The sequence below is a fragment of the Cydia strobilella genome, chromosome 21 (assembly GCF_947568885.1).
Source record: "Cydia strobilella chromosome 21, ilCydStro3.1, whole genome shotgun sequence".
Lineage (NCBI taxonomy): Eukaryota > Metazoa > Arthropoda > Insecta > Lepidoptera > Tortricidae > Cydia > Cydia strobilella.
The window spans coordinates 10,932,847-10,948,062 of NC_086061.1; the positions used below are offsets into that span (position 1 = coordinate 10,932,847).

The window sequence follows — 15,216 nt, forward strand, 5'->3', positions numbered from 1 at the left end:
CGGCGCGAAGCCGCGAACGCGAGTGTGGAAGGCTTAAAAACCACGTGTGCATACCTACTTGTATATACTATGGCTATGCTGCATACGCGTAAACACGTAGTATCTACTTACTCTTAGTAATCTGTAATCTGTGGCACTGACACATACAGTCATACACACTTCACACCACTCTACGCTATCTACGATTAGTTTTGTTTTATTTACTTTTTATTGGTATTGGTACATTTGGTACAAGTTAGTTATACTTGGCGTATATATTTATTTGGTGTGGTGATAGATGTGATGGATCCCTGTTGCTGCTGCCTCCAGTGTCCTCCGGACAAGGACCTGACGACGCCGTTCACACATAACGGCAAAACAGACACATATTACGATTTGTTCAAAGAATGTTTCAATTTACATGTAAGTACTATAACTTTGTTAACAATAAATTTAAGGTTAGAAACAGGTACCTGTTAGCGGCTACTATTGATAGTTTTCACAGTGAGTTTCTATATTAATGACATGACTATAACTATTCGACATGCAGCTGGTAGTGGGCGGCGCGGGTGCGTGCGACATCTGCTCGGCGTGCGTGGGCCGCCTGCGAGACGCGAGCGACTTCAAGCTGCAAGTACAGCGCAGCCAGGCGGAGCTGCAGGCACGGCTTGATAAAGGTTAGTCTTTAATCTAAACAACTAAGACAACTAACAGAAATTGTCTTAAGAATAAGTGTTCTTTTGTCAGGGTTGCTACTTCTAATTGAATTCTTTTGTTACTTTTTAGTTCAATAATATTACACGTGTTGTTCAGCAGAGTCTGCGGTCAAGTTTGAGCCGGCTGATGATAGCGCAGATGATGACTCTTTGTTGTTATGTAAGTGCTTTTCATATTGACATCCAAGATTAATCCTTGTGGATACCCTGGTTTGATTCTGCCAATCTCGTAAGAAAAGTGTTAGTCTCAGCTTTCCGAGTCCGGTCCGGAAACATCCCTACAAACAAGTTTCAGTGCATGATAGGTGTTAAATCGTCATCACTGTGTGTAAACTGTCAGAAGACTGATGACTTGTCTCATGTGTTGTTGGAATGCGTCCGGAATTCGTACTTGAGAAAAATAATTTTTGGTAGTCTGGGCTCCATGCACAATGGACAGATCAATTGTTGGTTGGCAGAGCCTATATCAGACAAATTTATCAGTGTTTACCACTTTATTGACCTCTCCCTTGAGTAGGGAACTATGTAAGCACCCATGAGGCTGACATGTTCACCTAGAGTGTCCAAAGCCTAAATAAAAACCAGATAAAAAAAAAAAAAACTTATTAAATCCTTCACAAAAGAAAAACCTTACAGAACGAAAGGCAGACTTAATTTTAAAAGAACCTCTCTACCAGTCAATATTACTGCAATGTTCTGCTAGTGCAGGACTAGCCTTTTTAGTCGAAAAAAGTCGAAGTCGTTGTTATGTTTCGGCGAAAATTACTTGACAAACTTTCAGTTCCCAAACTATTTATCCCATATTTTTAGTTAGGCGAAATTTCATTTCGCAAATTTACATAATCCAACCTAACCTAACCCAACCTAGTACATCATTTTCATTTTGCAAGTATGGGGTTGGGAAATTAAATGGTTGCGAAGTAAGGTTATGCCCATGATTGGTCAAATCTGTCAAATTAAACTTTGGCGAAAAGTTGGTTGCCAAGTGAAATTTGGCGAAATAAATTTCGCCAAAAAGGAAGTACACCGTGACTTATACATACTGTACCTTTAACAGGCTTTTGACAAGTTAAGTATGACATTGATGCATCAAGGCGGTTTGCTTACATAGGACCTACCGGGAAACGCGAATCCGAAATTTTGCTATCTACCTGTTTATCGCTTGAATATGCGAGAGTGACAGAGATGTTACATAACGAAATTTCGATTTTCCTGTTTCGCGATAGACCCTCAGATTGTGGTAGTGGCGCCCCCTACGCAGAGTGTCTGTAGCGTTGTCACTGATATAAATATTTCATTTTAAGTACCTAAGTAAGTAAGTACTTTTGTTTTCAGATGATGAGCCTATAGAGAAGTTGGAGATGCTTGATGAAGACGAGACTGGAGAAGTGTTGGGTAAGTTCCTGTTCTATAAACAAATGTGACATTTTCAATCAAAAGGTACCACATTGTCGCTTATCATTAGGAAGAAAATTGCCTGTATGTTTATACGAAAAACCTCTCAGAGCGTCCTTATGGCAAGTGACAATGCGGTACGTTTTGCTTGAAAACGACACAAATGTTTAGGAAGCAACTCCAGCAGCGTAGTTTACATTCCCAGAACTAGATTCATTTTGACATCTTCCCTGAACTCCCTCTAAGCCCCTCAATTAAATCTCATGCTTTAAAAGAATCAAAGGTATTTATTTTTTATTTTTCCATTTTTTTAGGCTTCACATGGTTATCCTAACCGAATGATTAATAAAGGAGTTTGACATCTACATCTGTTATGCAATTACCATGTTTCATCATCATCGTCATCATCATAACTTAAGAGCTTTGCTCTTGTCGGTGGAGTAATTGCCAGTCCTTTCTTTCCTTTCCAGTCTTTTGATTTGCTCGTACGATGCATTCTCTTTTACTTGGCTCAGATATGTGATTCTAGGCTTTCCACTGCCTCTCGTCTTTTCAATTTTGCCTTCCAGGATGTTTAGGAAAAAGTTGTCATTCCGTATTAGGTGTCCTAACATCTTGCCTCTGCATGGTATTTAATAAGCTTCGCCTTTCTCCTACCATATTCAAAACCTCTTCATTCGTCTTTCTTTCAGTCCAACTAATCCTTTCCATTCTCCGCCAACACAACATTTCGAAAGCTTCCAACCTTTTTCTGTCTTTATGTCTCAGTGTCTACGTCTCACTCGCATACAACGCAATGCTAACACTTTTATCAATCGTTTCTTGGCATTTTTGGACATGCGTGCCTTAAGTAGGTCTTTTTTGTTATTGAAGGCTCCTTTAGCCATAGCGATTCTCTGCTTGATGTCTTCGGTGCATCTAGAGTCATTGGTTATCACGCTTCCTAAATATTTATGTTTAAGCAAATAAATATTTCTATTTCTTAAATAATTTCAAATGAATGCTTCCCTCTTTGGTTATCAATCACCTTCCAGTTACACGAGTGTCACTCATAGTGATATCGATAATTATTAACTTACATTGATAACATCGAGTGACAGGTATAGTATGAATCTTCTCAAATGATTTTTACAAACGCCATTGTTTCTTTTATGGGAGCGGTCGGCCATTGTGTCTGAGCGCGTGCCACGCGCTTATGGTCTTAGGCGTAAATATCATTTGAGAAGATTCATACTATATGACAGTTCATTTAATGAGGGGTAACCACACTTCAGGGCTTTAATTATTTATTTTATTAGAAAATTTGCAATAACTAAATACAATTAAGTGTTTTGTATTACCAATTTGAAGTCATCCTGTATAATGTAATGAAATATTTAATTAAAAATTGTATTGTCTCCCACGCAATGTTTGTTATACCATATATAATTCACTGGTGAAGCCTCACTTAGATTACCTAATAGAAGTATGGGGCTCGGCCTGTAAGTCTAACTTACGTGCACTTCAAATATCCCAAAACAAATTGATTAAAATGTTATTTAAATATCATCACAGGACTCCAACAGAAAAAATATATAAAGAAACAAAAATACTAAACATATCACAGACATACGTAAATATATAACACATGTATTTTGGTAAGGAAAATTATAAATAAGGAAGTACATTGTCATATTACGTTTACGAAACGAGCGCAGGTACAAAAAAGGATTACACGCCAGGCAAATAATTTATTACTGCGGCAGCCAAGAACTAACTACGGCAAAAAAAGTATTGTTTATGAAGGGGCACAGTTGTATAACAAACTACCAAAAGACATTAAAGACGCAAAATCCCTGAAAATATTCAAAAAGGCACTCAAACAATATATTTTTAACACTTACCTGGATTTTTAAATTTATAGTTGTGTTTAAATGTTATAAATTGTAATATGTAACGCCGAATTTCTGTAACATTTTGTAAATAAAAATACTATAATTTAATACCTATATAGAAACAATGATAAATATGCACAAAAATATTATGCTTGTATAAAGTAAAATGTAAAAATGTTATTAACTTACCGATCGTAACCGACGGTTAACCACTGGATACTAATCTTGTTTAACCGACCCTGTTATAATGCTACTTAGCAGAAGCGCATGCATGCTCGTTGCTTATATCTACCCGCTTAGTTTTAACAAATAATATAACAGTTTTCGATTGTTGTATGCTTAGTTGTTTTGGAATTGGCTTTGTATTTATTATTTTGTATAATTATTATTAATTACACTCTCCTTTGTATTAAGTTAAGTGTAAACATGTATTTCTCAGGAAGTGATTATTCTTGTAATCTTTTAAGAAATAAATATCTAAAAACTAAATAATCCCATTATGTATTGACTTATAACTGTATGCTATGAATTATAAATTTCATTTCATTTGCATGTGTTAATGTATATGTAAAAGTTAAAAGGTAAATACATGTTAATTTTGTGTTCTTTCAGTTTAGCATTATCATAATGTCCACCAACTGAAAAGTCAGACAAAATTGTCCGCCTCACGATGTAATTTAAAATAAAAGACTTAATATTATCGCGCTCGCGTCGGAGTCGTCGGACCGTCCGAGCTCGGCCTTAGCATTTGGGCATAATTATTAAAAAAAAAAGAAAAAGACAATAAAAGAATGTATTGTTTCAGATGGTACATGTTGATTTCGTGTTCTTTCAGTATAGCATTATCATAATTTGCGCCAAATGTATTGAATTTATTGTTTCAGGTGGAAATACTCTAATCAAGTCGGAGATGTGTGATGATGCGACGAGTGACTCGACGACGGGTGAGTTCACAAGTCACACCACAAGTGTTGAGTCGGATGTTGGGATCAATGACGTAATTGTAGGGTGGCAAAGCGGGCAAAGTGCCACGGCCCGGGTGGCTCCCCAATTTCACCCAGAGGTTGTGAGCAAATACCCCTATACGATGGCTCTCAGTTCGCGTAGTTACACCACTGTTTAGGATTCACTGTTCTTGAATTTATTTAGGTACGCCCGCCATCACGACTCTAACGACCAACGAGTGTTGGTTACAAGCTCGAAACTTAGAGAATGCGCGATATAGGCACTTAATCAGTTTCAATGCTTTCTTAATTTCTGTTCCAGTGTGTTCGGACGGCATCTCCGCCGGCGCCAGGGAACAGCTCGCGATGGCTTGTTCCGTGGTGCTCGTGCGCCTCCGCGACGAAGCGACCGTTCACAGTGGAGATGAACCATACACATGCGAACACTGTGGCAAGCGTTTCAGAAACAAGCCGATTTTAATAAAACACATACAAAACACACACTTGTCGATCGGATCAAAAATATTTGCATGTGATTTTTGTAGTTCTACGTTTCAAACCGAATTGCTTGTAATAGAACATGAGAAAAGCGAACACGGTGTTACAAATTTCATGTGTGCTGAATGTGAGTATACAACAAGTTCCAAGAAGAGTTTACAAACTCATTTAAAGAGTCACTCTGGGGACAACGTTTTCAATTGTAGTCACTGTAGTTACACTACTCTGTTTAAAAGTGATTTACACAAACACCAAGCGATACACACTCGAGACAAGCTTTTTAGGTGTACCAAATGTGATTTCAAATGCAGTTTTGAATCAAACCTGCGACATCACCAAAAGATACACAACCAAATACCCCAGAAGATACAAACTGGAGAGAAGCCTTTTCTTCAATGTAATTACTGTAATTACAAAACTAAGCAAAAAAGAAACTTAAGAGGTCACCTAAGAATACATGGCGAGAAACCTTTTCAGTGTAGCTACTGTGAATACAAAAGCACTAAGAGATCAACCTTACAAAATCACCTGATGACACATACTGGGGCAAAGCCATTTCAATGTAACAATTGCGACTACAGGTGCAGTCAGAAAGCATCCTTGCTATTACATCAAATGAAACACACTGGAGGGAAGCCATACAAATGTAGTCATTGCGACTACAAGTGCAATGATTGGCGAGGCTTACGAAAACACGAAAGGACACATACGGGCGATAAGCCTTTTCAGTGTAGTCACTGTGATTACAAATGCAGTTATAACTCACACTTACAAAAACACCTGACGACACATACTGTGGAGAAACCATTTAAATGTAGTACCTGCGACTACAGTTTCAGGCGGAAAGACTGCTTGCTAGCACACCAGAGTAGGATACACACCGGAGTGAAGCCTTTTACATGTAGCTACTGTGATTACAAATCCTATAGTAAACACAACTTACAATGTCACATAAGGAAACACACTGGAGAAAAGCCTTATAAATGTAATCATTGCGATCACAAGTGCAGTAAAAGTTCGGACTTACGAAGACATGAAAGGACACATACTGGCGAAAAGCCTTTTCAGTGTAGCCACTGTGATAACAAATTTACTGCCAAATCAAGCTTACAAAATCATCTGATGATACACACGGGGTCGAAGCCATTTCAATGTAGCAACTGCGACTACAGGTGCAGGCGGAAACGAGAACTACGATTTCACCAAAGATCACACACTGGTGAGAAGCCGTATATATGTAGTCATTGCGATTACAAGTGTCATCGTAGTTCAAGTCTACGCAAACACGAAATGACACATAATGTTAAAAAGTAATTACAATGTAGTCACTGTGGTTACATATGCTCTTATAAATCACCACCGACGACACCAGGAGACGCATACTGCGACGAAGCTTGAAAACATAGCAATAGCGACTACAAGTTCAACCTGAAACAACACCTGCGAGGGCACTAGATGATACGGATACCAGCGCTCCCTTGCACATAATGTAATAACTGCAATTACGCCAATTAATTTAAACACATAGAAATATACCTAGAAGGAAAATGTCCCCTCGGGGCAACTCACCTCGAGATGCCCGCTCTCCTACTATATTAAGGCTATTAAAATATTGCTTTGACGCCCGAGGGGATATAATAGTGAACACTAGGCTTGTGTAGTACATGTACTAAAATCAAAAAGACACGATTCCCTCCATTGTACTAGACCGAACTATTCCCTAATGATTCTGCTCTTAGTACGTTTTAGGCTGAAAAGGTGGGAAATACTGCGGCTAGACAAGAGGCACTAGAAGATTAATTCTATTCTATAAAAGTCAAGAGAGAGTATTTAATCAAAGACCTCTCAAAACCCTTAAAAAGACGGAACATCTGATTATGGCTAAAACAGCCGGTTGCAGATAAAATGAGAGAAAACAAAAGTACGTTTTAGTACACTACACGCGAACGAAACAGAATGGGAGCGAGGACCGAGGAGTGACAATGACAGCAAAGCGATCCAAGTGATCCGACTCATCCGACCGAACTAAAACTAAACGTCGACTCTCTCTGTGTACTACTGTACTAAAAGACCGAACTAGTACAGTTGTGAGATTGTACTAGTTGGGAGCGATCTTTTCAGTGAACGAGCATGCACAACTCTAGTGAACACGATTATCAGTCATCATTTAAACTGAAAACGGTCTTAATCGTGAGGCCAATTAACAATAAAAGTGAACGTGATTTAGTTCCGTTTTCAGTTCAAAGTTAGTGCAGTGAGTGAGCACTAGGGGCGAAGAGGTCAAACATGTGGCTTCCAAACCGGAGGACCTGGGCTCAAACTCCAGATAGGGTAGGGTAGGAAACAGTGGCTCGGAAAAAAATAGCCAGGTACCAGGTATGAACCTAATTCCAGCATGATAGAGAAGATATTGGGGCGACTGAGCCACTGTTTCCTACCCTACCCTACTTGTACCACCGACTTCAAACATCTTTATTGCCAATATATTATTACATTTATTTTAAGATTGGTATTATTGGAACGAGGTTCCTTATCGGACGGTTTGCGGCTGGGGGCTAGGCGAAAGAAAGTGAAAGATTTTGCCGTCACAAGCCATACTACTGCGAAATATGTAATGTATGTAATGAGACTAATGAGAACAGAACAAGACATAAGCATAAGCATGAACCCGTCGCCAGCCTTTCTTAACTTCGTTCCAACCGAATGTTCCACTAACCACTTTTTTATTTTTTATAAAGTAGTTATATGTATCTGTAATGAATGTACATTTACATGGAATATAGACCCTGTACCGCCACAGTTATTTAGTCTTATACTATACATAAGCATTAGGTATTAACCTTATAAACTACTTTGCACAGACATAATAAACCATTCATTAAAAGATAATTAATAATGATATTTTGCAGATTTTTTAATTAAAGGAAACATGGAAAAATGTACACCTCCGACAGGACTCGAACCTGCGACCATCGAAACACCGATTGGATCGGTGTTCCAATGGTCGCAGGTTCGAGTCCTGCCGGAGGTGTAAACTGTTCCTTTAATTTAAAAATTTGTAGTAACTCACGACGTTTCTGCTTCATATTTTTTTTTAAATTATTATTTATTATTAAAATAAATGCAGTTTCAAGTACTATTTATTCCGGGAGGTATCGCCAAAACTTGCAGTGAAAAGACTTATCTAATAATTATTTGTGTTAAATGGTCTCAAATGTTTTGGGATTTCCTATAAATTTGATTGCATGTAGGGACTTATGTAAATTAGTACGAGTATAAGCAGTGCCGGCCCGAGTCCTTCATCAGGGTAGAGCGAAATCGGGTTTTGGCGCCCTTCGTTGAAGCTTTTTACCCAAAAGCAAAACGAACCGTATTTTGGGCCCGCGTCACACTCGCGTCTTTTAAAACTATTTTTTTTTCTCATTTGCCATTTTGGCGCCCCCCTTGCCATCCGGCGCCTAGAGCGGCCGCTCCACTCGCTCTACCCTAGATCAGGCCCTGAGTATAAGCTTCGTTCCGAGTCGTCATTTGATATTATGGGTACAGTTTGCTTGTTGAAAACATCGTGCTGCGTGGTAAGAAATATTTATAGTTACTTTGTACTCCACTGTAATAACTAGAATCGATTGTAAATTAATTGATATCTATCCTTGAATAAAATTGTATTGTTCTATTCTACTTGTTTTCCTCATTGCAACATCTACATGGTACATACTGCCGCATAACCTTCCCTATCAACCATCTCGGGTTGTCACGTTGGCGACATGTCGTCGTCGAGCGGCGCCACAGAGTAGACAAGTACTGCGACGCACACACAACTTATAAAAAATGCACTCACACAACTTATGCGTGTGCATGTGCCCGCGTTCGGGTTGTAGACTCGAGAATATCCCCCTTCTTCTTCTTTGCTTTGCTACCCAGATAACTCAGCATAACTTAACAGGTATTTATAAAATCCATTCCCAAGATATTTTTAAGATTAGAAAAAAAAAATGAAAATGAAAGTTTATTAATAACAATCGTTACAGGTCTGTTTATGTGTTATACATGTCTATTCTGTCTCTGTGTTTATGTGTTGTGTTAGTCACACGATTTAGTATTTATTTAAATAGTCACCTGCAATAATTTACGGGATGAATACCTTTAAAGGTCTGAGCAACTTTTACTATGGGATCAAACCCGAAATCGCGAAAAAAAAAACCCGGCCAAGTGCGAGTCGGACTCGCGCACCGAGGTTTCCGTACTTTTTAGTATTTGTTGTTATAGCGGCAACAGAAATACATCATCTGTGAAAATTTCAACTGTCTAGCTATCACGGTTCATGAAATACAGCCTGGTGACAGACGGACAGCGGAGTCTTAGTAATAGGGTCCCGACTTCCGTTTTTACCCTTTGGGTACGGAACCCTAAAAAATTGACTCATAGGTACATTTTGACTTGCTGATGTTGTGATTTTGTATGGGAGAGTACTTAATTTTTTTTCGCGATTTCAGGGTTCTTCAAATTTTCGATGTAGTTACGTAATGTGCTTATTATAGCACAGGGTGTCGTAATGGAGCATCATCAGAAGTACTGTAAAATATATTAAAATCGGGCACTCAAGTTAACATCCATACTTTAATATTATCAATCAATCAATCAATAGCAGCTATATTCCTAGATTTAAGCAAGGCATTTGATTTTGTCCATCATTCGATCCTTTAAAAAAAAATAGCTATGGTATTAGAGGGAATGCCTACAGTTGGATTAATAGCTACCTTTCAGATCGAAAGCAATGTACAGAAATACAAACTATTGAAAATGGAGTACTTATAACTAAGCGATCACAGTACAGCCACAACAGCTGTGGCGTACCCCAGGGGAGTATTTTAGGGCCCTTATTCTTTATTTTGTATATTAATGACTTGCCACTGCATATAAAACAAAATTGCATAATGTATGCTGATGACACTACTCTAATAATTAAATCAGATAACATAAATAATTTTAACAATGACATTAATAAAACTCTTGAAGATATAATTGACTGGCTACATATCAATAAATTAAAAATAAACATTGACAAGACAAACGTTATGCAATTTAGGACATATAAAAATACTGACATTGATCTGAATGTAAATTATAATAATTACCAATTAGAAGAAGTAGAAACGACCAGATTTCTCGGTATAATTATTGACAAATTTTGCAGCTGGAAAGCTCATATTGCCTATGTATGTGAAAGGCTGGACAAGTTTGTTTTTGCATTAAGAAAATTAAGCAGAACCTCATCTAGAGACTTGGCACTAACTGCTTATCATGGTTATGTGTCATCTCTACTTAGCTACGGTTTGATTATTTGGGGGAACTCCGTAGATATCAATGACGCTTTTCTGGTACAAAAGAAATGTGTACGAGCCGTGTGCAACACTCACTACTTAGAACCATGTAGGCCCTTATTTAAGGAAATAAAAGTTTTACCACTTCCATGCTTGTACATTAAACAAATGTGCATGTTTGTAAGAGAACACCCTGAATTTTTTGAAAAACAGAGTACCTCCTCCGTATCCAAGATCCACTAGAAATAAAGACAAATTATTCTTGCCAAGATCTAGAGTCAGGTTTCACAAAAACAACTCGTTCTGTATGGTTATCCAAATCTATAACCAGCTGCCTAAATGTATCCTGGAATGTCCTACACATCGCTTCAAGAAAACACTTACGGAATGGCTACTAGACAAATGCTTTCACTCAGTAAAGGACTATTTAGCAAATAACCCTAATATCTAGTTGCTAAGATCCCAACTAACTTTAATTTCTGACATAAGTTACTCTGATTTAATACTATAAAAATGTTAGATACAGTTTTGACCATGTTTTGACTATGAAATTTATTTATTGTGTAATATTTTGACATTTAATTTTCTGTGATATTTTGGTGGTAGTGTATACATTGTTAGTCTCTAATTGTACATGTAAATAAATATTGTAAATATTGCATGCCTTCTGTTTGGTAGAACATAAGACACGCTTCTTTTTAATGTTTATCAACTTATGTAATACTATGTTCTTGCAATAAATTATTGATTGATTGATTGAATATTTTTATTTCAGGCAAAAAAACCATAGATAAAAATTACAAATTAAACTTAATAATACATAAAATAAATTGACATTTGTATTGACAGTGTAATGTATACACTTATATTAGAAATCAATTTAAAATTACAATGGTTACCTACGTGACAGGCTACGCCTAGTGTAGGAACCGGTACAACCGTCATTGTAAATGCATAAATGTACATAAATTGTCCCTTAGTTTTAAGACCAGTTAATTTTGTTTCTGCCTAATTCTTTGTGTACAATAAATTATTTTTACTTTTTTTTACTTTAAATTAAAATAATAATTACAAATACGAAAGTCTGTCTGCCTGTGTGTTACCTCTTCACGCTTAAACCGCTGAACCGATTTAGTTGAAATTTAGCATAGAGATAGCTTAAGTCCCTGAGAAGGACATAGGATAGTTTTTATCCCGAAAATCATCTCTTAAGAAAGTAAAAAGCGGGGTGGAATTGAGATAATTAATGAAGTGCCTGCTAATTTGTGTTCATTTTGTTTGTAGCCGGCTAACTAGAGCGGTAGAAAATGAAAACTAGGTTCTTATAGTAAAACAATATAATAATAAAATATGTACAATAAATTAAACTAATTTCTGTCAGTACACGAGTCAAAACCAATAAAATATCGTCACTGGCCTTAACGTTTTCGATTTCCAATCTTCGTCGAGCCGAACGATGAATTTCCGCAGCGGTAGTAGCAACTGCGGGCTACGCGGGCTCACCAGGCGCAAGCAGATAAAAACTTCAGGAGCGAATATCCAGAAAATAAGTAGCTTCAATCATGCGTCTTCAGTTTTAAACCAAAAGAAAGGGCTGCAACAATCGTGCGTTCTTAGTTTCCGGGTTGAAACCTAACCCAAGCCTCATTCAGTTACAAAAAACCAGTGACGTACAAATAAGACTTGGATTAGGTTTAATTTAAACATAAACTTAATACTATACAAATTTTACCTGCATTAGACGCAGCCCTCGTATTACTATCGTATTAATACTTTTAACACAAATCACATAAGCATGGAGTCACATTAAATAAATATTAGTAATCAGAGTTGTGGGTTATTTGCAACAAAATTCCCAGAGAAAAATTATGAGAAAAAACAAAAGACGGGCGAATGGCTTAATTTTTTTTTACAGCCGGCCAGTGCGCGCGGTGGCTGCACTATGCAGGTTTGCCATGTTACAATATGCTCAAATTGAATGATTGCTATGAGAATTTTTCCAGGCGCTATACTTATTTTAGCTGCTGTTACTAAGTTCACGCAGACGAAGTCGCGGGCAAAAGCTATTTAGTTATAAATGCGAAAGTCTGTCTGTCTGTGTGTTACCTCTTCACGCTTAAACAGCTGAACCGATTTAGTTGAAATTTGGCATAGAGATAGTTTGAGTCCCGGAGAAGGACATAGGATAGTTTTTATCCCGAAAATTATCCCTTAGAGGGTGAAAAGCGGGGTGGAGTTGAGATAATTAACAAACTGCCTGATAATTTGTGTGCTTCACAGGCAGGGTCACACTCAATAGGCCAGACCGGTCGTCATAACATCGTGGTCATACAAGTATGTTTGTAAACATTTCATTTTATCCCATATTCATTTATATACTAGACTCGCCTCCACCCACGACCCAGAGTTTATTATTAAGGTTTGCCAACAGGTGTAATACAAATACAGGTTTATAATCAAGAACTACATATATTTTTTCCATGTCTACAAATATCAACGTCTCTTAGAAAATTATGAGAGATTTTTAGCCTTCTGGCTCAGGGAACCGCCTTAAAAAAAACGTTTTGTTCTTAGGTGATTTTATAATGCGTTGACTTGCGTACTTACAGTGGGATGTGGGTATGGGGCTTCTCCTTACTATGTAATCTCTGGATCCTAAGTATCTTTTCTCCCTGTAGTTGCAATGACTCCATTTATACCGTTATTCTCCTGAATATATCTTTTCGTGATTACGCACTACAGCCTGACGACACTAGTAGTGGCAAACACCACATTGTTTGGCTTCGCCGTAGTATTCATCGTCTGGTGTCTTTTTAAATGAGATTTCTGACTGCATTTGTAGTCGTAATAGCTACATTTATGGTTTCGCCCCATCATGTGTCCTCAGGTGTTTTTTTAGCACTAATTTCTGACTGCATTTGTAATTACACTGGATACACTGAAAAGGCATCTTGTCGTTGTGGATCCTTATTAGGTGCGACCGTAGGCTGTCTGTCTGATTACACTTGTAGTCGCAATGTCTACATGTTTACGGCTTCTCTCCGGTGTGTATCCTCTGGTGTCTTAGCAAGTTTCCTGCCTGCCCACACCTATAGTCGCAATCGCTACATTTTGTTGGCTTTGCCCCATCATGTATCATAAGGTGTTTTTTTAGCTCTAATTTCAGACTGCATTTGTAATTACACTGGATACACTGAAAAGGCATCTTGTCATTGTGGATCCTTATTAGGTGCGACCGTAGGCTGTCTGTCTGATTACACTTGTAGTCGCAATGTCTACATGTGTACGGCTTCTCTCCGGTGTGTATCATCTGGTGTCTTAGCAAGTTTCCTACCTGCTGACACCTATAGTCGCAATCGCTACATTTAAATGGCTTTGCCTTAGTATGTGTCATCACGTGTTTTCGTAAGTTTGAATTTTGCGTGCATGTATAATCACAGTAGCTACACTGAAAAGGCTTTTCGCCAGTATGTATCCTTTCGTGTCTGCCTAAGCTTGACTTATCACTGCACTTGTAGTCGCAATGACTACATGCGTACGGCTTCTCTCCAGTGTGTGTCCTCTGGTGTCTTAGCAAGCTGCCTGCATGCCCACACCTGTAGTCGCAATAGCTACATTTCAATGGCCTCGCCCCAGTATGTATCAGTGTTTTTAAAGATGATTTGTCACTGAATTTGCGATTTGCGTGCGTGCGTTTCTCGCCAGTGTGTATCCTTTCGTGAATTTGTAACAAATACCCAGTTCTGCACTTGTAGTCGCATTGACTACATTTAAAAGGCTGTTTTCCAGTGAGGTGTCTCCGACTGTGCGTCTTTTGATGACGTCGCAGGTTTGATTCAACGCTGCATTTGAAATCACAGTGACTACAATTAAAGTTATTCCCCAAAGTGTGACTCTTTAAATGAGTCTCTAAAGTTTTCTTGGAACTTGTTGCATACTCACATTCAGCACACATGAAATTTGTAACACCATGTTCACTTTTCTCGTGTTCAATTACAAGCAATGGGGTTTGAAACATAGAACTACAAAAATCACAAGCAAATGTTTTTTTTCCGGTCGATAAGTGAGTGTGTTCAATGTGTTTTCTTAAAATAGACTTGTTCCTGAAACTTTCGTTACAGTGTTCGCATATGTATGGTTTGCCTCCACTGCGAACAGTCGCGTCGTCGCGGAGGCGCTCGAGCACCACGAAACAACCTATCGCGAGCTGTGCCCTGGCGCGGGCGGCGCTGCCATCCGAACACACTGAAACAAAAATTAACAAAACAATTTAAATGGATTGTACCGGTTGTAATGAATTTTTCTGCCCTGCGGCCGGAAAGCATTAACTTTCGGCCCACTGGCCACTTTCTGGCTCCGTCGAGTAGAAAAATAGAATACACACCTCGGCCAATAAATATCTATATACCATTGTATATTAACTACTCCTAAACTATAATATAAATTGTAATTGAATAATTTGCTTTGAATCAGAAATGATGATATCTGC

General features: G+C 38.0%; 2 protein-coding genes across 2 annotated transcripts in view; one reads left to right on the forward strand and one right to left on the reverse strand.

Annotated features, from left to right (window-relative positions):
* Positions 1–210: 210 nt before the first annotated feature.
* Positions 211–6,025, forward strand: LOC134751218 (uncharacterized). Its single transcript, XM_063686602.1, has 7 exons — positions 211–402; positions 530–656; positions 793–855; positions 2,031–2,090; positions 4,849–4,989; positions 5,231–5,359; positions 5,988–6,025. Exons 1-7 carry the CDS (start codon positions 283–285, stop codon positions 6,023–6,025), a joined length of 678 nt encoding a protein of 225 aa, XP_063542672.1. The 5' UTR covers positions 211–282.
* Positions 6,026–13,182: 7,157 nt separating this feature from the next.
* The window catches only part of LOC134750965 (zinc finger protein OZF-like), a 42,341-nt gene continuing 40,307 nt past the window's right edge, over positions 13,183–15,216 (reverse strand). Inside the window, exon 4 of the mRNA XM_063686259.1 lies at positions 13,183–14,972. Within this exon, the coding sequence (XP_063542329.1) occupies positions 13,756–14,972 (1,217 nt within the window). The 3' untranslated portion in view covers positions 13,183–13,755. The remainder of the gene's footprint in view (positions 14,973–15,216) is intronic.